Source organism: Salvelinus alpinus, chromosome 21 (assembly GCF_045679555.1).
Source record: "Salvelinus alpinus chromosome 21, SLU_Salpinus.1, whole genome shotgun sequence".
NCBI lineage: Eukaryota > Metazoa > Chordata > Actinopteri > Salmoniformes > Salmonidae > Salvelinus > Salvelinus alpinus.
The window spans coordinates 24,565,092-24,589,440 of record NC_092106.1 but is presented as its reverse complement, the minus strand read 5'-3'; the positions used below and the strand labels follow the sequence as shown (position 1 = coordinate 24,589,440).

Here is a 24,349-nt window from a genome sequence, read left to right as displayed (position 1 = left end):
GGCTGTCACTGACTAAATGTGTTGTGCTGATCTGTTCCAGCTGGAGTGAGGATGGTGTACCCTGCCTGTCTAGTACTGGTTCCCCAGTCAGACCTCCCTGCCCTAGCCCCCCAGGGCTCAGCCAACCCCTCAGCTATCCTGTGTGAGGGCCCGGGGGCCCACAGAGACCCTGCCATGTCCTCTGTCACCCTTACTCCTCCCACATCACCAGAGGAGGCCCAAACAGGTAGCCTTACCATTTACTAATTAGTCTATTAGGACCACAAGCACTGCAGGTGTAATAGGGTATGAGTAGCTGTCTGGCTTCAGTGTCCATCTTTTGAATGATTAAACATTGATGCGTTCAGGTTCAATTATTTTATTAAACCCTTTTTACAAATTGCTTATACAGATACTCAGCCTAAAACCCCAAAGAGCAAGCAATGCAGAAGCACAGTGGCTAGGAAAAACTCCCTAGATAGGTACATGTACATGAAACTCATAACTGATTATTTTGGTAAGTAGAAGGATTTACTAATACTGAGTATTATATTAATTTATACAACGGGTGGGTCTGATCCTGGATGCTGATTGGATAAATACCGCCTTCCAGGCGATGTCTATTCCACAAGTTACCACTGGCTAAATCTGACATTGTAACACCTATTTACTCTGTTTCATCTGACTGCTCAATCTACTGTCTCATCAGCCCAGCCAGGCAATTTATGTAATAGATCTACACTAAAAGATTTGTATTAAGGAGATTTGTATTAACCTTGCTGTCAGTTGTTTCAATATTACATTCAAATTCCAGCTGTCCCATAGTAATGAATGTGTCTGATGTCAGAACGAGCCAGTCGATTATCATAAATCAGCATAATAAACTCATAAGAAACTTCCCTTTTTCAGGACCCTGTCTTTCAAAGATAATTGGATTTTTATGAATTAACTTCATATCTTCATTGTAAAGGGTTTAAACACTGTTTCCCATGCTTGTTCAATGAACCATAAACAATTAATGAACATGCACCTGTGGAACGGTCATTTAGACACTAACAGCTTACAGACGGTAGGCAATTAAGGTCTTGTAGGCCTGTTGTAAGGCAGTTCCTCACCAAACATCACCAGCAACAACGTCACCTATGGGCACAAACCCACCATCGCTGGACCAGACAGGACTGGCAAAAAGTGCTCTTCACTGATGAGTCGTGGTTTTGTCTCACCGGGGTGATGGTCGGATTCGCGTTTATCGTCGAAGGAATGAGCGTTACACCAAGGCCTGTACTCTGGAGCGGGATCAATTTGGAGGTGGAGGGTCCGTCATGGTCTGGGGCGGTGTGTCACATCATCATCGGACTGAGCTTGTTGTCATTGCAGGCAATCTCAACGCTGTGCGTTACAGGGAAGACATCCTCCTCCATGTGGTACCATTCCTGCAGGCTCATCCTGACATGACCCTCCAGCATGACAATGCCACCAGCCATACTGCTCATTCTGTGCGTGATTTCCTGCAAGACAGGAATGTCAGTGTCCTGCCATGGCCAGTGAAGAGCCCGGATCTCAATCCCATTGAGCATGTCTAGGACCTGTTGGATCGGAGGGTGAGGGCTAAGTCCATTCCCCCCCAGAAATGTACTTGCAGGTTCCTTGGTGGAAGAGTGGGGGTAACATCTCACAGCAGGAACTGGCAAATCTGGTTGGAGTCCATGAGGAGGAGATGCACTGCAGTACTTAGTGTCTGGTGTGGCCACAGGCTGCATTGACTGTTCCTTTTGATTTTGACCCCCACCCCCTTGTTCAGGGACACATTCCATTTATGTTAGTCACGTCTATGGTACTTGTTCAGTTTGTCTCAGTTGTTGAATCTTATGTTCATACAAGTATTTACACATGTTAAGTTTGCTGAAAATTAACGCATTTGACAGTGAGAGGATGTTACTTTTTTTGCTAAGTTTACATATGTCAATAGAAAATCACAAAATGCAGCTAGTTTGCTGTCATTCCAGCTTCAGTTTGAAGTTATTGTTTTAGCTGTGCAGTTGGCAATCTATTCTGAACAGTGGCCTGGCGAGAGAGCAAATGTTATATGCCAGGTGAAATTGCGCATCATTACCGCATTCATTGTTATGGATGTATCCCAAATTATTTCACTAGAAAAACAGCTTAAAAAATATTCAGCTACTGCTGCTGTTCTGGCTGTGCTGTTTGACGTGACTGTTAGCCAAAGTTGGCTGGCTAGCAAGCAAGGGATAAGAACGTTACCAGCCATCGTGGCAATGGAACTTTTAGAACAAACGACTGTGTCGATCCATAGATTTAAAACAACAATACTTTAACGACTGGTCCTAACCGATAGAATGAACAACCAGCCTGCATGGGTAGCAACCCTAGATTTGTGTCAGGACTATGTCTCGCGGAAGGATGAAATAGTATGAATAAATTGATCAGAATAACTTTTTTTAATGAAAATATGTCAATTATTTGAGTATGTTGGTAACCAGTCTTATAAAAGTGATAATGCCCTCGAAGCCAGTGTTTAGTCTCTGTGCTAACACCTCTGCCAATACTGTATATCCTCCAAACACTGGCTTCTTGGGCATTATCCCTTAAGTGTTTCTCAATTTTTTTCTGCTGTAGATCATCAGGCAGCCCAGAGGTGGTTAAAGCTATGCTTGACAGTGGATGGTTTCAGCTCCAACAGCAGCGGTATCCACAGCAGCAAGATCCCCCGTAGGCTTGCTGCCCAGGTGGTGGAGAGCGTGTGGCAGGAGTGCACTACCAACCGGGCCCAGAGCAAGTATGTACACTACCCGTCACCTCACCCTACTGATTCATATCATACTACTGGTCTATTGAAGGAGGGTCTGCCTGCTGAGCTCTGTTTGTCTGGTTCCTTGTCAGGAGGAAGTTTGCTACATTGACCAATGGCACCTGTGAGGAGGAGGAGGAGGAGGAGGGGGATAAAACGGGAGTATGGGATTTTGTGGAGTCATCGCATAGGGCACACTGCAACTGTTCAAGGTACTGTGGATCACGTTTGATTATAACGGTGGGGGTTTTAGGCCAGGGGTGTCAAACTCAATCACCGCACGGGCCATATTGAAAAAACACATTGAATTTACAGTCCAGACATTGCCTATGTTTGTTTTTAGAATAAAACGTGAATAGAACCGCGACCCAAACGGACCGTTTTTATTTTTTTAAATATGCCACTTTATGATGTCCACTTATACATTTATGTGGGATGCTGAATATAGCATTTTAACATAAATATAAATAATATTTGTCCAGCCTGTGCTTGCAGATGTGCATTGGCTAACATGCTGCGCCCCAAATAAATCACATTTTAAGCGTTTTGTTGCAGGTTTTTTTTGTTTAAGTTTTATATACCGAAGCCAGAATGAAACATTTTAGTAGCTTAGGAGGACTGCCTGTGCCCTTTCCCTCTGATGCTCTGTAAATGGGACAGCACGTCAAGCTGTAATTTCATAAAGTAGATGACTCAACCTTTAACTCATTCTCACGTGTGTCCTTTAGTATTCATTTATACTCGTGTGAATCCTTTATCTAATACATTTTTGACATCAAAGATGGCATTGTCTGTAGGCTACAGCAATGACCTCTTGGAACTGAAACTTGGCATCAACATTTTGCCTACAACTTAAACTTTCGGTCTGGTAGATTCGGTCAGTACCATTAAGGAAAACAGCTTGGCTGCTGCAAATGTTTAGTTAGGTGATACAGCGCACTAGCTGGCTCCTGGTTGGGTGGGTGTATGTGTGTGTCTGGGAGGAGGGGTGTGTGTGTGTGGCAATGCACTGTCTTTGGAGCTCATCAAGTTGGCAGTGCTTGCTGGGACTTGTAGTGCAGAGTGTCGTGGGCAGTATGGAAGCAGGCCAAAATGAATTGACAACCCAAATCATTGTGCAAGCCAGATAGAAATGGGCCAGATTCGGCCTGCGGGCCTTGCTTGACATGTGTTTTAGGCTGATGTGAATTTTTCCCTGTAACTCACCAGAGTCCTTTAGGGGGTCTGATTTTTATCACAAACGTCTTGGAAATGAACATTCAGTAAATTGCTATTCCAATATTTTGACTCTTCACCCCAGGCATAAAAACCAGAAGCAACGATCAGGCAGCACCTCAGGAAACCCCCCATCAGTGGGCAAGCCCCCACAGCCACCACCCAAACACAAGCTGGGCGAGAAGTTGGAGAAGGGGGAGAAGCAGCAGAAGAGGCCCCAGACACCCTTTCACCACCGCAGCTATGTGTTTGAGGAGCAGGCCATGGAGCCCCGGAGGCTGTGTATGAGAACCCAGGATGAGGGACCCTACCCCAGCCTGCACCACATAGACACAGCCCCTTCCAAAGCCCCCATGTTGCACACCCACGGGACCCCCCAAGACCTGGCCGGCTCCCCCCAGCCCCCACCTCTCAGCCCCCACCCCTGCGAGCACGGGGAGGAAGACCCTGGGGCCATGAAGAGCTCCTCCACGCCCATCCACCAACACTTCTACCCCCCCTCCTCTGAGCCCTGCCTGCTGCCTCAGAAGACCTCGTCTGATCTGCCCCTGCCTTTCCCCCCTGCCTACCCTGAATCCCTGGAACCCACTGCCTACGTGGGCTCAGCCATCAACCCCAACGAAGACTCGGCCCACAACCCCTGGAAGTACTTCAACCTGCCACGGAAGAAGGCCTCAGACTTCTTGACACCACTGCTGCCTGTGGACAAACTACAGGATGACTCTGGGGGAGGAGGAGGGCAGGAGAACATTGTCTCTGTCACAGAGTGAGTACACTACCCCCTCCTGTCTTTCAAGATGTAATGATAAACCTTACTACGAGCACCAAGGTGATGAGTGGCTATGATAGATATTTGGTTTCTCCCTCTGTACATCCACTTTGAGCATTATATATGCAGTTTCCCCTGCTTTCACATGATTACGGAACATCTACGTAACATTGTCTCCTCCCAGGTTGATGTCTGGCTCTGGCAGGCCTCTGAAGGTGTCTGACGACCTGGTGAGAACCTACACCCAGAGGAGGAACAGCCACCTGGCGGCTGCCATGTCTGACGGGGACCAGGAGGACGAGCCAGACCCCTACGCCTTCGTGGAGGGAGACGAGGAGTTCACCTTCACTGACAAGAAGGACAAACCAGGCTCGGAGAGAGAGACCAGCAAGAGACACAAGGTGAGTATCAAACATGCGTTTCTAAGAATTAATTCCATAGTTATCCCTACACCCTTTTTCTAATCCTACCTAATGTGGTCGGATTTGTTAGTTCAGTTGACATGTGTATGCCACTATTTTGCTTATGAGATGATGTAGCACAGTGGTTCCCAACATTTTTTGCTTACTGTACCACCAACTGAATTTTGCTCTGCCTGGAGTACCCCTGAACATTTTACCAGTAAGCTTCTGGTCTTCTCAAGTACCCACTGTGGATAGACCAAGTAACCCCTGGTTGGGAGCCAGTGATGTAGCAGATGCCAAGAGAATAACACATTTCTTTACGCTGGTGTTTGTTTAGGGTGACGATGGCAGTGGGACTTCAGCAGATGGTGAGCATTTCCTCCTTTATTGTTGAAGACTTTTTTTAATCACTCCTATAAAACTACGAGTGGAATGTCAATAAAATTGTCATCCAGAGTGGTTACTGACGGCACTTCCTTTGTGTGTGCAGATGGTCAGGGTGCGGCTGGTGGGAAGCCTATACCCTCCACCAGCCTCATCCATGAGACAGACCTGGCTGTGTCCATCAACGATCTGGACAACCTCTTCAACTCAGACGAAGACGAGCTAGCGGTCAGTGGAGTATACAGTGCCTCTAGAAAGTATTCATACCCTTTGACGTAATACACGTTTTGTTGCGTTACAGCCTGAATTCAAAATTGATTAAATCAAAATTCTCACCCATCTACACATGCTACCCCATACTGACGAAGTGAAAACATGTTTTTATAGATTTTAGCAAATTTCTTGAAAATGAAATGCAGTCCTTTGCTATGACAGTCCAAATTGTGCTCAGGCGTATCAACTTTCCTTTGATCATCCTTGAGACGTTACTACAACTTGATTGGAGTCCAGCTGTGGCCCATTAAATTGTTTTAGGAAGAAACAGACCTGTCTACATAAGGTCCCACAGTTGACAGTACATGTAAGAACAGAAACTATACCATAAAGTCCAAGGAACTGTCTTTAGACCTGAGATATAATTGTGATGAAGCATATCTGGGAAGGTTATAAAACCATTTCCAGTGTTGAAAGTTTCCAAGAGCACAGTGGTCTCCATCATTGGGAAATGTAAAAAAAAAAAGATGTAACTATCCAGACTCTGCCAAGAGCTGGCCGTCTGATCAAACTGGGCAAGAAGGACCTAGGCAAGGGAGGTGACCAAGAACCAAATGACCACACTGACAGAGCTACAGAGTTCATTGGCTGAGAAGGGAGAACCTGCCAGAAGGACAACAGTCTACAGCATTTCACCAATTTGGGCTAGACGGAAGCCACTCCCGAGAAAAAGGCACAAGACAGCACACCTGGAGTTTGCAAAAATGCACATGAAAGACTCTGAGCATAAGGCAAAATATTGTGGTCTGATGAGACAAAAAATGTAACTTTTTGGCCTGAATGCAAAGTGCTATGTCTGGAGAAAATCAGGCACAGCTCATCACCCGTCTAACACCACCACTACTGTAAAGCATGGTGGTGGCAGCATCATGCTATGGGGATGGTTTTCAGCGGCAGGGACTAGGAGACTGGTAAGGATAGGGGAACAATGAATGGAGCAATATATAGGCAAATCCTTGATTTAAAGACCTGCTTTAGAGTGCAAACAACCTTAGACGGGGCAAAGATTTACATTCCAACAGGACAATGTCCCTAAGCATACAGCCAAAGCAACGCTGGAATGGCTTCAGAACAAGAATGTGAAAGTCCTTGAGTGACCCAGCCAAAGTTCAGACTTGAATCCCATTGCAAATCTGTTGTGGAAAGATTACTGTTCACTGCTGCTCTCCATCTAACTTAACAAAGCTTGAGTAAATCTTGAATGGGAGAAAATCCCCAAATCCAGATGTGCAAAACTGATAGACATACCCAGGGCAACTCAAAGCTGTAATCACTGCCAAAGGTGCTTCTACAAAGTGTTGACTTGTGGATGTAAATACTTATGTAAATTAGATATTTATGTAATACATTTGCTAACATTTCTCAAAACATTTGTTCACTTTGTCATGGAGTATTGTGTGTAGATGGGTGGGCAAAAACAAACTATATTTTATCCATTTTGAATTCAGTCTTTAACAACATTTTGAATAAGTTAAGAAGTATGAATACTTTCTGAAGGCACTGTAGTTCTCATCTACATGGGGGGCAACATTGTTTGGGTTACATATCCCTTTGCCCATTTCCATATCTTAAGTTGATAATTTGCTAACAGAACATTGTGTAAAGTCTTAGAAAAGCTCTCTGTTCAAAGCCTTTTTAAAATGATCTGTCCCCAACAGCCTGGATCCAGGAGAGCAGGAGTACATGGAGACAAGTTTGGCAGTAAGGAACACAAAACATCAAATCTGGACCCTCTGTCCTGCATAAGTATGTTTACTTTCTCAAATTCCTTCCCTAAAGTTCCTCTTTAGGTCATCACTGTATCCTACATTAATTTAGCAAACAATAGGGTGATTCCTCTGTTCACCTTCCTGTCCCCAGGCTCTGCTGACCTGCACAAGATGTTCCCCACCCCCCCCTCTCTGGAACAGCACATCATGGGCTACTCCCCCATGAACACTGGGGGGAAGGACTACAGTGGCCTGGAGGGTGGGTTGGGCCTCACTCTGCTGGATGGGAGCCAGTTTAGCAGCCACTACAAGATGGAGGTGGAGGAAGGCTTCTGCAGCCCCAAGCCTTCTGAGATCAAGGTATCTTAAAGGCCCAATGCAGCTGTTTTTATCTTGATTTAAAAGAATTTCTGGGTAATAATTAAGTACTTACTCTTATTGTTTTCTATTAAAATGGTCAAAAATAACAAATGGCATCTTAGCAAATTGCCAGAGCAATTTCTCAAGCAAGAATTTGCAAGAACTGTCAGAGTTTGGGGCCTAATGGGAGGGATATGTAACCTGACAAATAGCTGTTATTGGCAGAGAGGTTTGAAACTCTTTGTTATTGGTCTAGTGACTTATACCGCCTGGTGACGTACCCAAGCAATGCCAAAACTCCATCCCGCCAAAACGGACAGAAATTTCATGTGGTCTTTTCTAACAGCTCTTACACTAAAAGGGCAATATCGTTTTCACAACATTATTCCAACCTCATGGTGTGGAAATATTTCTAAAACACAGGAAAATAAAAATGTTGATTGTAATGGGCCTTTAACTTCAGTCTAGTGTGGAGGGTCTCGATTTTACATTAACTTTTTAGTCATTTAGCGGTTGCTCTTATCCAGAATGACTTTCAGTTAGTGCATTCATCTAAGGATAGCTCAGTGAGACAACCACATGTCGTAGTAAGTACAGGGTATCAGCAAAGTGCTCGTAGTGTAAGTAATTTTTTTTCTGGGGGGGGGTGGAATAAGACTGACGTCTTATTTAACATACTCTGTCTAGTCCATGCTGTTGTCAGCTTCAATACTTTCTCTAAGCTTAGACTTGCTGAAGTATTATAGTGGCTTATTTTCCTTCTCTCCCCCATCTACTTCCAGGACTTCTCGTTTGTTTACAAGTCGGAGGCGTGCAAGGCATTCACGGGCTGCTCCATGTTTGCTCCGCTGAAGATGCTGCCCAGTCAGTGTATGATGCCCATCAAGCTGCCAGAGGACTGTGTTTACACACCCAGCTGGACCATGGGCAAACTGGAGCTCATACCCCCAGTGCCATCCATGGGCCTCCTCACCAAAGACGGGTAACCAATCAGACTGGTCCCCTTGAATTATACAAGTCATGTACCCACTTGTGTGTCAGGGGTTTTAATGTTTGTGCTGTTGTCTCCCTATTTCAGTAACATCCCCAGTGTTGAGCCAGACTACCAGAGCTACACACCTCAGACCCACACGCCCTTCATGTCCAACAGTGCCCCACCCAGCAACAGCGGCACGGGCATCCTGCCCTCCCCGGCCACACCCCGCTTCTCCGCCCCCACCCCACGCACTCCCCGTACCCCACGCACCCCAAGAGGGCCAGCCAGTGTCCAGGGATCGCTCAAATATGACAACTCTGACCTCTACTCGCCCGCCTCCACCCCTTCCACCTGCCGACCTCTCAGCTCAGTGGAGCCAGCCACCGTGCCCTCCATCCCTGAGGCCCATAGCCTCTACGTCACCCTCATCCTCTCCGAGTCCGTCATGAACCTTTTCAAGGACTGTAACTTTGACAGCTGCTGCGTGTGCGTGTGCAACATGAACATCCGTGGCGCAGACGTGGGCGTGTATCTTAATGACAACGGCGAGGCACAGTACCCCTGTACCTGCGGTTTCAGCGCCGTGGTCAACCGCCGCTACGGCAGCTCGGCTGGGCTCTTCCTGGAGGACGAGCTGGACGTGGTGGGGCGCGACTCTGACGCTGGCCGGGACTCTGAGAGGCGTTTCCAGGAGCTGCACGCTGCCTCCCTTCACAGGACTGGCAACCCCAAAGAGAGGCCCCCAGACGAGCTCATCCTGCTACTGCAGGACCAGTGTACCAACCCATTCTCCCCCATGGCTGGGGTGGAGTACCCCAGGGCTCTGTCCTCAGGCCCCTCTCGCTTTTCTCTACGGGTGGAGGAGAGGGACTGCTATAATGACTGCTACATGGCTCTGGAGCATGGCCGGCAGTTCATGGACAACATGTCAGGAGGCAAGGTGGACGAGGCACTGGTTAAGAGTACTTGTCTACACAACTGGCCTAAACGCAAAGGTGAGTCCGCTCCTTCACTCATTGACAATGCACAAACTTGTTTCCCCTCCTGCTCTTGTTCCTCCTTTTCTTCCTACTCCTCTTATGTGAAACCCAGTCTTCTTGGTTGGATGTGTGTTTGTATGATGCTGATCCCTCCCACCCTCTGTTTCCCCCTCCAGCTGCAGAAGTGAGCAGGCTGTTTTCTCAGGACGTGCTGCGGGTGTTGCTCTCCCTCCAGCCTGTACTCCAGGATGCCATCCAGAAGAAGAGGAGCATACGGTCCTGGGGAGTTCAGGGACCTCTCACCTGGCAGCAGTTTCACAAGATGGCCGGCAGGGGATCCTACGGTAAACACAAGGACAATAATAATAATACTACTTAAAGATGAATGCATCCAGTGCTTTTTCTGTATCAAAAAGGGGCTTAGGTGGTGGCCTTTCGGTGCAGCTGAATTGAAGAGAATTCTTTCAATTCTATAAATGTCTGCATGGAGCTGAGAATCTTTTTCCCTTTTAAATTGAATTTCCTGCAATTACATGCATTTTGCCATGGTTAATGCTGTGTTATTTTGCTCCAACATAATGACAAAATCCATACTACAAAATGCATTGTTTTCTAAATGTAATTCACCCTGATTGTCTAGCTTTTATTTTGTTAGTTCTCAAATATTATATTATTAAAAATATATATAGGTCCATTGTCTTTTCTATCTGTCTCTTTTCTGTCCCAGACCTGCTGTTTTCAACTCTCTAGAGACCGCAGGAGCGGTAGAGATACTCTTAATGATTGGCTATGAAAAGCCAATCCTCCTGAGGTGCTGACTTGCTACACCCTCTAACTACTGTGATTATTATTATTTGACCATGCTGGTCATTTATGAACATTTGAACATCTTGGCCATGTTCTGTTATAATCTCCACCCGGCACAGCCAGAAGAGGCTCATAGCCTGGTTCCTCTCTAGGTTTCTTCCTAGGTTTTGGCCTTTCCAGGGAGTTTTTCCTAGCCACCGTGCTTCTACACCTGCATTGCTTGCTATTTGGGGTTTTAGGCTGGGTTTCTGTACAGCACTTCGAGATATTAGCTGATGTAAGAAGGGCTATATAAATAAAATTGATTTGGTTTAAGTTTACACAAAGCATTTTTTTCAGTTACTGGCCCAATGCTCTTATCTGCTAGGCTACCTGCCGCCCTTAACTAAACTTTGCAATGAGTCTGACTGTCCCTCCTCTCTAAACCATTAGGCACTGACGAGTCTCCAGAGCCCCTGCCCATCCCTACCTTCCTGGTGGGCTATGAGTATGACTTTGTGGTGCTGTCGCCTTTCGGCTTGCCTTACTGGGAGAAGCTCCTGCTGGACCCCTTCGGCTCCCACAGGGACGTGGGATATGTAGTCGTCTGTCCTGAGAACGAGGCTCTGCTCCGCGGGGCTAAGAGCTTCTTCAAGGACCTTACGGCCGTGTACGAGGTAAGCAGATAGACCCCCCCCCCCCCCATAGTCTAATAAAATATAAATGTTTAAGAAAATTGGTACGTTTACCCATGTTTTTCTATTTGCAGGCCTGTCGGCTGGGTCAGCACAGACCAATCTGTAAGACTCATGCAGATGGCATATTGCGGGTTGGTACGGCAGAGGGCAGGAACCTGGCAGAGCAGCCCCTCAGTGATTGGTTCCTCAAGATGGCCAGCAGCAACGGGAACAGCGAGGCCTTCAGCAAACTCAAACTCTACGCCCAAGTGTGCCGACATGACCTGGGTACGTCGTTCATTAGATTGCCATTTTCTATTTCAGGAGATTGTACTGAATAAGAGCTGGTATCTCTTGTGTTTATAATTTTTGATTTGGCTTCTACAAAGGCAAGTTGGGTGCCTCTTAATATCTGACATTGGTCTTCTTTTTCTCAACATTTTTGTTACTCTCCTCAGCTCCATACCTGGCTGGGCAGTCTCTGGACAGCTCTTTGTTGAACCAGCACAGCCCCGCTGTGGCCTCTCCCCAGTCCTCCTCCTCCCAGTCCCCCTGCTCCACCACCCACTCCTCAGGCCCCCAGAGCTCCACCAGCAGCAGCACTGCCCAGCCTACCATCAGCACCCCACCCTCCTCCACCATAGGCCCCCAGGCAGTGGGAGGGATAGGGGGAGTAGGAATGCCCTCAGCCAAGCCCAGCTCCTACACACCATACGGGACATCAGGCCTGCAGGGCAGCGTCTCCCAGAACGGGCCACAGTTGGGTGCTCAGACCACAGGAGAGAATGGCCCCACTGCCAACCAGCCCCAGGCCACCACCGAGCCCGTGGAGACGTATGTACCCTCACCAGCTGACATCCTCTGGTTTAGTCACACTGATTTTCTGTAGCACCACTTGTAGCCCTGAGTTTAATTTACACGCACTTGGAATAGGCTGAATTACGACCTTACCCATCTCTCCCATTTTTATCCACGGCTTGTCTGGAAGAGAACATTTGGCCTGCTAAATATCTTTAATCTAATAGATAAAGCTAGTTGATTATTGGTTGTTTGACCTTTGACCCGAGTGCTTCTCTCTCTATAGCACGTTGGAGAGAGATAAGGTTGGCATCCCTACAGACGGAGAGTCCCATGCAGTGACGTTCCCCCCGGCCATTGTAGTCTACATCGTGGACCCCTTCAGCTACGAGGACGGGGAGAAGGACACCCACTCAAGTGTGTGGACGCTGGGTCTGCTGCGCTGCTATGTGGAGATGCTCCAGTTCCTGCCGCCTCACATCAGAAACTCTGTGTCTGTGCAGGTAATGGAGGACTTGACACATGTAGCCAGACTGCAGACCATTCATATTTATGTTCAGCACATTGGCTCTTTTGACAACAGTTTTCAAACACCTGTGGGGTTGGTGTGGTTAAAACTACGGTGTCTATGTGTTGGTCAGATCATTCCCTGCCAGTACTTGTTGCAGCCAGTACGCATTGAGGAGCGCCATCTCTATGGTCAGCACCTCAAGTCCCTGGCCTTTTCGGTGTTCACCCAGTGCAGACGGCCCCTCCCCAGCAACACCAACATCAAGGCTCTGACGGGCTTCGGCCCTGGCCTGGCCATCGACATGGCACTGAGGAGCTCAGAGGTAAATAACACATAGGAAACTGCACTAAAACCTCACAAATATTATTAATGGATTGATTTAGACTGCTTATCAGTTCTAGAAACTTGTCACAATGTGAATGGTTTGTTTAACATAACATCCTGGTCTTTGGCAACTCCTTGCATATACCTTGATGATCCAAGAGACCACTGCTCTGTTGAATAAATCACAATGGCTTACTAAATGCAGCTTTCTAAGTGACACGTAAGGAACCATTGGTCTGACCGTTTGACTTTCACGCCTTTGCAGAGGCCGGAGTGTCTGCGTTTGTACACACCACCGTTCATCCTGGCGCCCATCAAGGACAAGCAGACAGAGCTGGGGGAGACGTTCGGAGAGGCCTCTCAGAAGTACAATGTGCTGTTTGTGGGCTACTGCCTGTCGCATGACCAGCGCTGGCTCCTGGCCTCCTGTACTGACCAATCAGGAGAGCTGCTGGAGACATGCATCATCAGCATTGATGTGCCAAACAGGTCAGTGACACATGTCAATTGGTAGACGCTCAAATTCAATTCAGAATCTGTCTCTTTTGTGACTTTGTCGTGTCCTCTGTAAAGGGCTCGGAGGAAAAAGGGTTCAGCCAGACGACTGGGCCTGCAGAAGCTGTGGGAGTGGTGTCTAGGCTTGGTGCAGGTGACATCACTTCCCTGGAGGGTGGTGATTGGCCGCCTGGGCAGGATGGGCCACGGAGAGTTACGAGGTATGCCACACAGAGATGTATGTATGCCACACAGAGAGGTGTGTGTGTGATACATAGGTTGGATATATATATATATATATCCAACCTAAGTGCATGTCAACTTCAACTGTGTGTGTTATATATATATACACACACACACACAGTTGAAATTGACATGCACTTAGGTTGGAGTTATTAAAACTCGTTTTTCAACCACTCCACATTTCTTGTTAACAAACTATAGTTTTGGCAAGTCGGTTAGGACATTTACTTTGTCCATGGCACAAGTAATTTTTCCAAACAATTGTTTACAGACAGATTATTTCACTTATAATTCACTGTATCACAATTCCAGTAGGTCAGAAGTTTACATACGCTAAGTTGATTGTGCCTTTAAACAGCTTGGGAAATTCCAGAAAATTATGTCATGGATTTAGAAGCTTCTGATAGGCTAATTGACATCATTTAAATGAATTGTTGGTGTACCTGTGGATGTATTTCAAGGCCTACCTTGAAACTCAGTGCCTCTTTGCTTGACATCATGGGAAAATCTGGTTCATCCTTGGGAGCAATTTCCAAATGCCTGAAGGTACCACGTTCATCTGTACAAACAATAGTACGCAAGTATAAATACCATGGGACCACGCAGAAGTCATACCGCTCAGGAAGGAGATGCGTTCTGTCTTCTAGAGATGAACGTACTTTGGTACGAAAAGTGCAAATCAATCCCAGCACAACAGCAAAGGACTCTGTGAAGATGCTGGAGGAAACGGGTACAAAGTATCTAAATCCACAGTAAAACGAGTCCCATATCAACATAACCTGAAAGGCCACTCGGCAAGGAAGAAGCCACTGCTCCAAAACCGCCATAAAAAAGCGAGACTACGGTTTGCAACTGCACATGGGGACAAAGATTGTACTTTTTGGAGAAATGTCCTCTGGTCTGATGAAACAGAAATATACCTGTTTGGCCATAATGACTATCGTTATGTTTGGAGGGAAAGGGGGGATGCTTGCAAGCTGAAGAACACCATCCCAAACGTGAAGCACGGCGGGGGCAGCATCATGCTGTGGGGGTTCTTTGCTGCAGGAGGGACTGGTGCACTTCACAAAATAGATGGCATCATGAGGAGGAAAATTATGTGGATATATTGAAGCTTGGTCGCAAATGGGTCTTCCAAGTGGACAATGACCCCAAGCATGCTTCCAAAGTTGTGGCAAAATGGCTTAAGGACAACAAAGTCAAGGTATTGGAGTGGCCATCACAAAACCCTGACCTTAATCCCATAGAAAATTTGTGGACAGACCTGAAAAAGCGTGTGCGAGCAGGGAGGCCTACAAACCTGACTCAGTTACACCAGCTCTGTCAGGAGGAATGGGCCAACATTCACCGAACCTATTGTGGGAAGCTTGTGGAAGGCTACCCAAAACGTTTGACCCAAGTTAAACAATTTAAAGGCAATGCTACCAAATACTAATTGAGTGTATGTAAACTTCTGACCCACTGGGGATGTGATGAAAGAAATAAAAGCTGAAATAAACCATTCCCTCTACTATTATTCTGACATTTCACATTCTTAAAATAAAGTGGTGACCCTAACTGACCTAATACAGGCAATTTTTACTAGGATTAAATGTCAGGAATTGTGAAAAACAGAGTTTAAATGTATTTGGCTAAGGCGTATGTAAACTTCTGACTTCAACTGTGCGTGTGTATATACATACACATATATATATACACTGCTCAAAAAAATAAAGGGAACACTTAAACAACACAATGTAACTCCAAGTCAATCACACTTCTGTGAAATCAAACTGTCCACTTAGGAAGCAACACTGATTGACAATAAATTTCACATGCTGTTGTGCAAATGGAATAGACAAAAGGTGGAAATTATAGGCAATTAGCAAGACACCCCCAAAAAAGGAGTGATTCTGCAGGTGGTGACCACAGACAACTTCTCAGTTCCTATGCTTCCTGGCTGATGTTTTGGTCACTTTTGAATGCTGGCGGTGCTCTCACTCTAGTGGTAGCATGAGACGGAGTCTACAACCCACACAAGTGGCTCAGGTAGTGCAGTTCATCCAGGATGGCACATCAATGCGAGCTGTGGCAAAAAGGTTTGCTGTGTCTGTCAGCGTAGTGTCCAGAGCATGGAGGCGCTACCAGGAGACAGGCCAGTACATCAGGAGACGTGGAGGAGGCCGTAGGAGGGCAACAACCCAGCAGCAGGACCGCTACCTCCGCCTTTGTGCAAGGAGGTGCACTGCCAGAGCCCTGCAAAATGACCTCCAGCAGGCCACAAATGTGCATGTGTCTGCTCAAACGGTCAGAAACAGACTCCATGAGGGTGGTATGAGGGCCCGACGTCCACAGGTGGGGGTTGTGCTTACAGCCCAGCACCGTGCAGGACGTTTGGCATTTGCCAGAGAACACCAAGATTGGCAAATTCGCCACTGGCGCCCTGTGCTCTTCACAGATGAAAGCAGGTTCACACTGAGCACATGAGCACATGTGACAGACGTGACAGAGTCTGGAGACGCCGTGGAGAACGTTCTGCTGCCTGCAACATCCTCCAGCATGACCGGTTTGGCGGTGGGTCAGTCATGGTGTGGGGTGGCATTTCTTTGTGGGGCCGCACAGCCCTCCATGTGCTCGCCAGAGGTAGCCTGACTGCCATTAGGTACCGAGATGAGATCCTCAGACCCCTTGTGAGACCATATGCTGGTGCGGTTGGCCCTGGGTTCCTCCTAATGCAAGACAATGCTTGACCTCATGTGGCTGGAGTGTCAGCAGTTCCTGCAAGAAGAAGGCATTGATGCTATGGACTGGCCTGCCCGTTTCCCAGACCTGAATCCAATTGAGCACATCTGGGACATCATGTCTCGCTCCATCCACCAACGCCACGTTGCACCACAGACTGTCCAGGAGTTGGCGGATGCTTTAGTCCAGGTCTGGGTGGAGATCCCTCAGGAGACCATCCGCCACCTCATCAGGAGCATGCCCAGGCGTTGTAGGGAGGTCATACAGGCACGTGGAGGCCACACACACTACTGAGCCTCATTTTGACTTGTTTTAAGGACATTACATCAAAGTTGGATCAGCCTGTAGTGTGGTTTTCCACTTTTAATTTTGAGTGTGACTCCAAATCCAGACCTCCATGGGTTGATAAATTTGATTTCCATTGATAATTTTTGTGTGATTTTGTTGTCAGCACATTCAACTATGTAAAGAAAAAAGTATTTAATAAGAATATTTCATTCATTCAGATCTAGGATGTGTTATTTTAGTGTTCCCTTAATTTCTTTGAGCAGTGTATATTTATACACACACACAGTACCAGCCAAAAGTTTGAACACACTTACTCAATTAAGGGTTTTTCTTTATTTTTTACCATTTTCTACATTGTAGAATAATAGGGATGACATCAAAACTATGAAATAAAACCTATGGAATAATGCAGTAACCAACAAAAAAAGAATCTAAAATATAAACTATTGTTTTACAAAGTAGCCACCTTTGCCTTGAAAGGTTTGCACACTCTTGGCATTCCCTCAGCTAGCTTCATGAGGTAGTCACCTGGAATGCATTTCAATTAACAGGTGTGCCATGTTAACCTAATTTGTGGAATTTCCAAAAAAAGTGGTGTGCAAATCAACATTTATTTTAGATTCTTCAAAGTTGCTACCCTTTGCCTTGACAGCTTTGCACACTCTTGGCATTCTCTCAACCTGCTTCATGAGGAATGCTTTTCTAACAGTCTTGAAGGAGTTCCCACATATGCTGAGCACTTGTTGGCTGCTTTTCCTTCACTCTGCGGTCAGACTCATCCCAAACCATCTCAATTGGGTTGAGGTCGGGTGATTGTGGAGGCCAGGTCATCTGATGCAGCACTCAATCGCTCTCCTTCTTGGTCAAATAGCCCTTACATAGCCTGGAGGTGTGTCTTGTGTCATTGTCCTATTGAAAAACAAAGGATAGTCCCACTAAGCGTAAACCAGATGGGATGGCGTATCGCTGCAGAATGCTTTTGTAGCCATGCTGGTTAAGTGTCTTGAATTCTAACTAAATCACCTACACTGTCACCAGAAAAGCACCCCCACACCACCACCTCCATGCTTCACGGTGGGAACCACACATGCGGGGATACTTTTGTTCATGTAGTGTATATACAGTGAGTTGTACATGATTTGTTGTGCCCTGACTGACATCCTCCCTGTCTCCCTCTGTGTTCCAGACTGGAGTATTCTGCTGAGCAGGAGGAACCTGCAGTCTCTCAGCAAGCGCCTCAAGGAGACCTGCAGGATGTGTGGCATCTCTGCCGCAGACACTCCCAGCATCCTCAGCGCCTGCCTGGTTGCCATGGAGCCCCAAGGCTCCTTTGTCATCATGCCAGGTAAAAATTAACAGAAGTTGAACCTTGAGCAATGGCTGCACAGTGCAGCCTTGCTTCCCCTGTTTGTGAGTCCACTGAATTTCCTGAAATGTTTTTCGTGAATCTGTATCGTGTTAACCTTTCTCTCTGCTGTGTAGACTCTGTGTCGACAGGCTCAGTGTTCGGCCGCAGCACCACTCTGAACATGCAGACGTCCCAGCTGAGCACTCCTCAGGACACGTCCTGCACCCACATCCTGGTGTTCCCCACCTCGGCAATGGTGCAGGTCAACAACGCCACCACCGAACAGAACTTAGACATCGCCTTCAACCCCATCAACCCTGGTCAGTCACACACACACACACACACACACACACACACACACACACACACACACACTGTAAATGTTGATGCATTTCTAGGTTCTGGCTGTAGTCTGGCTCCACACGGCGATGTTACTGAAACAGGGAGACAGAGCAGCTCTCTGTCTGAGCTAATGGGACATAGTCTTGAATGACCCTTTGTTTATCCCTCTTCATAGATGGTTCAGATGGGATGGGCATCTTTGACCTTTTTGATAACGATATGGTGGACCCTGATCTCATCAACATCCTGCCCAACTCCCCCACCACCTCCCCCGTTCACTCCCCCGGTGGACACTATCACCAGGGGGGAGACGGCAGCAAGGTAAGCCCCTCCACAACACTACCAGCAGGAGGATGCTTACCTGACTGCTGGTAAATGAAGGTTGAATAAGTATTGGTGTCAACCTATGTCCCGGTGTGTTCCAGGGCCAGAGCACAGATCGTATGGAGTCCCACGAGGAGGCCCTGAACATCTTGCAGCAGCCTATGGCCCTGGGCTACTTAATCTCCACAGCCAAGGCTGGCCCCCTGCCTGACTGGTTCTGGTCAGCCTGCCCCCAGGCACAGAACCAGTGCCCACTGTTCCTCAAGGTACCTACAGTACCAGTCAAATGTTTGAACACACCTACTCATTCCAGGGTTTTCCTTAATTTTTTAAAACTATTTTCTACATTGTAGAATAATAGTTAAGACATCAACTATGAAATAACACACAACCAAAAAAGTGCTAAACAAATCTAAATATATTTGAGATTCTTCAAAGTTGCCACCCTTTGCCTTGATGACTGCTTTGCACACTCTTGGCAATCTCTCAACCACCTTCACCTGGAATGCTTTTCCAACTGTCTTGAAGGAGTTCCCACATACTGTGCACTTGTTGGCTGCTTTTCCTTCACTCTATGGTCCAACTCCTCCAAACCCATCTCAATTGGGTTGAGGTTTAGGTGATTGTCCCGTGTGGCTCAGTTGGTAGAGCATGGCGCTTGCAACGCCAGGGTTGTGGGTTCATTCCCAACGGGTGGACCAGGATGAATATGTATGAACTTTCCAATTTGTAAGTCGCTCTGGATAAGAGCGTCTGCTAAATGACGTAAAATGTAAAATTGTGGAGGCCAGGTCATCCTTCTTGGTCCATCACTCTCCTTCTTGGTCAAATAGCCCTAACACAGCCTGGAGGTGTGTTTTGTGTCATTGTCCTGTTGAAAAACAAATGATAGTCCTATTAAGCTTAAACCAGATGGGATGGCGTATCGCTGCAGAATGCTGTGGTAGCAATGCTGGTTAAGTGTGCCTTGAATTCTAAATGAATCACCAACAGTGTCACCAGCAAAGCACCATCATACCACCTCCATGCTTCACGGTGGGAACTACATATGCGGGGATCATCCGTTCACCTACTCTGCCCAAGCAAGTCTCCTTCTTATTGGTGGCTTTTAGTACTGGTTTCTTTGCAGTGATTTGACCATGAAGGCCTGATTCAGCAGTCTCCTCTGAACAGTTGATGTCTGTTACTTGAACTCTGAAGCATTTGAGCTGCTTTCTGAGATGCAGTTAACGCTAATGAAATTATCCTCTACAGCAGAGGTAACTCTGGGTCTTCTTCCTGTGGCGGTCCTCATGAGAGCCAGTTTCATCATAGCGCTTGATGGTTTTTGCGACTGCACTTGAAGAAACTTTCAAAGTGTTTTTCACAGATTGACTGACCTTCATGTCTTAAAGTAATGATGGACTGTTTCTCTTTGCTTATTTGAGCTGTTCTTGCCATAATATGGACTTGGCCCTATTTGGTAAAAGATAATCTTCTGTATAGCACCCCTACAACACAACCGATTGTCTCAAACGCATTAAGATGGAAAGAAATTTCACAAATTAGGTTAACATGGCACACCTGTTAATTGAAATGCAATCCAGGTGACTACCTCATGAAGCTAGTTGAGGGAATGCCAAAAGTGTGCAAACCTTTCAAGGCAAAGCTGGCTACTTTGTAAAACAATATAGTTTATATTTGAGATTCTTTACTTTTTTTGTTGGTTACTGCATTATTCCATATGTGTTATTTCATAGTTTTGATGTCTTCACTATTATTCTACAATGTAGAAAATAGTAAAAAATAAAGAAAAACCCTTGAATGAGTAGGTATGCCCTTACTTTTGACTGGTACTGTACCTACCTACTGCTCCTCTGACAGTTAACCTAACACTCACTCTGCTCCCAAAGGCGTTTGTTCTTCTCTGGTCCTAAAACTCAGCAGCACTTTTATGCTTTACTTAAATGCGTACTTGATCAGGAGTCCTGTCATTTGAATGTTTCCCTTTTCTAATCTAACTGGTGTAGCGTTTGTGTTAATCTAGCTGACCTCTTGTCTGTCGTCACTCCCCAGGCCTCCCTGCACCTGCACGTGTCCTCGGTCCAATCAGATGAGCTTCTCCACAGCAAACACTCCCACCCTCTGGACTCCAACCACACCTCAGACGTGCTCAGGTACACTGCTCAATATGAAAGCCTTTATGAAATAACATAAATGGAAAATACACTGATTTGATAGGCAGAGCATAGGTTTATTAGGAAAGAGAGGGGAATTGAATGTATAGTTAGTTATACATAGTGATGTGTTCTCTGCCTCTGACAGGTTTGTGCTGGAGCAGTACAATGCCCTCTCCTGGCTCACGTGTGACCCTGCCACTCAGGACCGGCGCTCCTGTCTCCCTGTTCACTTTGTGGTGCTCAACCAGATGTACAACTTTATCATGAACATGCTCTGAACAAGAATATCAAGTGGAATCTGTGGAGCTCATCATGAAACTAATGGAAGGGGGTTTCCTGGAGTGGATGGACCCTCAACACTTCAGGGTGGGGGCATGGCCATAAGGAATCTCCCCCAGCCAGCGTCTCCATGGCAGCACTGGAGGTGTCCTATCAATCAAATGCCAAGTGTCCATTTTATCATTTTGGATAAGGGACGTTTCATAAAGGAGAATAAGTTGTCTTTTTAATTCTTAGATTTCAATCTTCTGATAAAATGTTAGCTTAATGAAATGCCTGCATATATATTATTTATTGTAAGTTTAAATTTGTCATTTTTATTTCTTTATCTTTTATATATAAAAAATCTGATGGTGTGTATTGCCATCTCACTTTAAAAGGAATTGGTTTAAAATGTAATCAAATTTTTTTTGAATTACAAAACTGTAAACTGCATTTGCTGTAGGCTGCTTTTAGAGTAATTTTTTTTAAAGGGTATTTACATTTTAATTCCCCTGATGTACAGATAGGTAGGCTGGGCATTTATATCCTTTCCTTTTGAGTGGACAGGACTTACAGCTCAGCTATAGTGGCGGAGTCTGTTGCACAGTAATTCAATGTGTTCAGTTAAATGGGATGTGAGGTACAGATTGTCAGATTATATATATATATATATATATATATATATATTTTATATGACAGATTTAGAGAATTGTTTTTGTGTGTGTGTATGTATGTATGTATATATATATATATATGTGTGTGTGTGTGTGTACATATACATGTGTGCCGCAGCTTCTGTTTTAGGAATAAAGTGCGTCTACCTATCATTTTTCTTGGTCTCTGTTATGAAAACATTGTTTGCAGTGTTGGGGAATGGAGCGCTTTCTACCTGTACATAATTCTAACCCTTGCTTTTAAATATATCATAGTTAATGCAAATGTTACCTCTTTCCTTGTTAGCCACTCCATCACTGCTGGGTGAGTGTTGGATTGGCATGTTAATGAGCTGTTTTAGGGGTTGACTGGGCCATGGGTGGGTTTCAGATGGATCCTTAATGGACCACAGGTTTAGGGTTACCCTCATTTAGCCCCTACCCCAACTAAAGGGATTTGGCAGATCGGTAAAAGTGGAATTGGCTAACTAAGAACATCTCATCCCAAAGCCTCATCCAAGCACTGCCTTATTTTCAGTCTAATGGGATCCCATTGGAAGGGTAGCTAAACTCAGGGGGGGGAAAAGAAATGTCCCTTTTTCAGGACCCTGTCTTTCGAAGATGATTTGTAAAAATCCAAATAACTTCACAGATCTTCATTGTAAAGGGTTTAAACACTGTTTCCCATGCTTAAACGATTAATGAACATTAATTAACATTAACATTAATGCATAAACGATTAATGAACATGCACCTGTGGAACGGTTGTTAAGACACTAACAGCTTACAGACGGTAGGCAGCTAAGGTCACAGTTATGAAAACTTAGGACACTAAAGAGGCTCTTCTACTGACTGGAAAAACAAAAGCAAGATGCCCAGGGTCCCTGCTCATCTGTGTGAACGTGCCTTAGGCATGCTGCAAGGAGGCAGGGCAATAAATTGCTATGTCCGTACTGAGAAGCCTAAGACAGCGCTACAGGACAGGCAGCTGATCGTCCTCTGTGGCAGACCATGTGTAACAACACCTGCAGGATGGGTACATCCGAACATCACACCTGCGGGACAGGTACAGGATGGCAACAACTGCCCGAATTACACCAGGAACGCACAGTCCCTCCATCAAATCAAATGTATTTATATAGCCCTTCTTACATCAGCTGATATCTCAAAGTGCTGTACAGAAACCCAGCCTAAAACCCCAAACAGCAAACAATGCAGGTGTAGAAGCACGGTGGCTAGGAACAACTCCCTAGAAAGGCCAAAACCTAGGGAGAAACCTAGAGAGGAACCAGGCTATGAGGGGTGGCCTGTCCTCTTCTGGCTGTGCCGGGTAGAGATTATAACAGAACATGGCCAAGATGTTCAAATGTTCATAAATGACCAACATGGTCAAATAATAATAATCACAGTAGTTGTCGAGGGTGCAACAGGTCAGCACCTCAGGAGTAAATGTCAGTTGGCTTTTCATAGCCGATCATTGAGAGTATCTCTACCGCTCCTGCTGTCTCTAGAGAGTTGAAAACAGCAGATCTGGGACAGTTGAAACTGGAGCAGCAGCACGGCCAGGTGGACTGGGGACAGCAAGGAGTCATCAGGCCAGGTAGTCCTAGGGCTCAGGTCCTCCGAGAGAAAGAAAGAAAGAGAGAATTAGAGAGAGCATACTTAAATTCACACAGGACACCAGATAAGACAGGAGAAATACTCCAGATATAACAGTCTGACCCTAGCTCCCCGACACATAAACTACTGCAGCATAAATACTGGAGGCTGAGACAGGATGGGTCGGGAGACACTGTGGCCCCATCCGATGATACCCCCAGACAGGGCCAAACAGGCGGGATATAACCCCACCCACTTTGCCAAAGCACAGCCCTCACACCACTAGAGGGATATCTTCAACCACCAACTTACCATCCTCCTTACCAACCATCTCCGCCACGGCACAACCCAAGGGGGGAGCCAACCCAAACAGGAAGACCACGCCAGTGACTCAACCCACTCAAGTGACGCACCCCTCCTAGGGACGGCATGGAAGAGCACCAGTAAGCCAGTGACTCAGCCCCTGTAATAGGGTTAGAGGCAGAGAATCCCAGTGGAGAGAGGGGAACCGGCCAGGCAGAGACAGCAAGGGCGGTTCGTTGCTCCAGTGCCTTTCCGTTCACCTTCACACTCCTGGGCCAGACTACACTCAATCATAGGACCTACCGAAGAGATGAGTCTTCAATAGAGACTTAAAGGTTGAGACTGAGTCTGCGTCCCTCACATGGGTAGGCAGACCATTCCATAAAAATGGAGCTCTATAGGAGAAAGCCCTGCCTCCAGCTGTTTGCTTAGAAATTATAGGGACAATTAGGAGGCCTGTGCTCAGACTGTCCGCAATAGGCTGAGAGAGGCTGGACTGAGGGCTTGTAGGCCTGTTGTAAGGCAGGTCCTCACCAGACATCACCGGCAACAACGTTGCCTATGGGCACAAACCCACCATCGCTGGACCAGACAGGACTGGCAAAAAGTGCTCTTCACTGACAAGTCGCGGTTTTGTCTCACCAGGGGTGATGGTCCGA

General features: G+C 46.3%; 1 protein-coding gene across 1 annotated transcript in view; it reads left to right on the top strand.

Moving 5' to 3' along the window:
• The window catches only part of LOC139548107 (mediator of RNA polymerase II transcription subunit 13-like), a 30,924-nt gene extending 8,962 nt beyond the window's left edge, over nucleotides 1-21,962 (top strand). The window contains exons 6-30 of the mRNA XM_071357480.1: nucleotides 41-226; nucleotides 2,617-2,776; nucleotides 2,881-3,000; nucleotides 4,089-4,769; nucleotides 4,957-5,173; nucleotides 5,514-5,544; nucleotides 5,667-5,788; nucleotides 7,492-7,579; nucleotides 7,694-7,902; nucleotides 8,685-8,884; nucleotides 8,981-9,873; nucleotides 10,035-10,202; nucleotides 11,098-11,321; nucleotides 11,414-11,609; nucleotides 11,780-12,155; nucleotides 12,406-12,622; nucleotides 12,761-12,952; nucleotides 13,220-13,443; nucleotides 13,528-13,670; nucleotides 17,888-18,046; nucleotides 18,184-18,369; nucleotides 18,567-18,712; nucleotides 18,817-18,981; nucleotides 20,771-20,871; nucleotides 21,020-21,962. Coding sequence (XP_071213581.1) covers nucleotides 41-226; nucleotides 2,617-2,776; nucleotides 2,881-3,000; nucleotides 4,089-4,769; nucleotides 4,957-5,173; nucleotides 5,514-5,544; nucleotides 5,667-5,788; nucleotides 7,492-7,579; nucleotides 7,694-7,902; nucleotides 8,685-8,884; nucleotides 8,981-9,873; nucleotides 10,035-10,202; nucleotides 11,098-11,321; nucleotides 11,414-11,609; nucleotides 11,780-12,155; nucleotides 12,406-12,622; nucleotides 12,761-12,952; nucleotides 13,220-13,443; nucleotides 13,528-13,670; nucleotides 17,888-18,046; nucleotides 18,184-18,369; nucleotides 18,567-18,712; nucleotides 18,817-18,981; nucleotides 20,771-20,871; nucleotides 21,020-21,152 — 5,537 coding nt within the window. The 3' untranslated portion in view covers nucleotides 21,153-21,962. The remainder of the gene's footprint in view (nucleotides 1-40; nucleotides 227-2,616; nucleotides 2,777-2,880; nucleotides 3,001-4,088; nucleotides 4,770-4,956; nucleotides 5,174-5,513; nucleotides 5,545-5,666; nucleotides 5,789-7,491; nucleotides 7,580-7,693; nucleotides 7,903-8,684; nucleotides 8,885-8,980; nucleotides 9,874-10,034; nucleotides 10,203-11,097; nucleotides 11,322-11,413; nucleotides 11,610-11,779; nucleotides 12,156-12,405; nucleotides 12,623-12,760; nucleotides 12,953-13,219; nucleotides 13,444-13,527; nucleotides 13,671-17,887; nucleotides 18,047-18,183; nucleotides 18,370-18,566; nucleotides 18,713-18,816; nucleotides 18,982-20,770; nucleotides 20,872-21,019) is intronic.
• The last annotated feature ends 2,387 nt before the right edge of the window (nucleotides 21,963-24,349 follow it).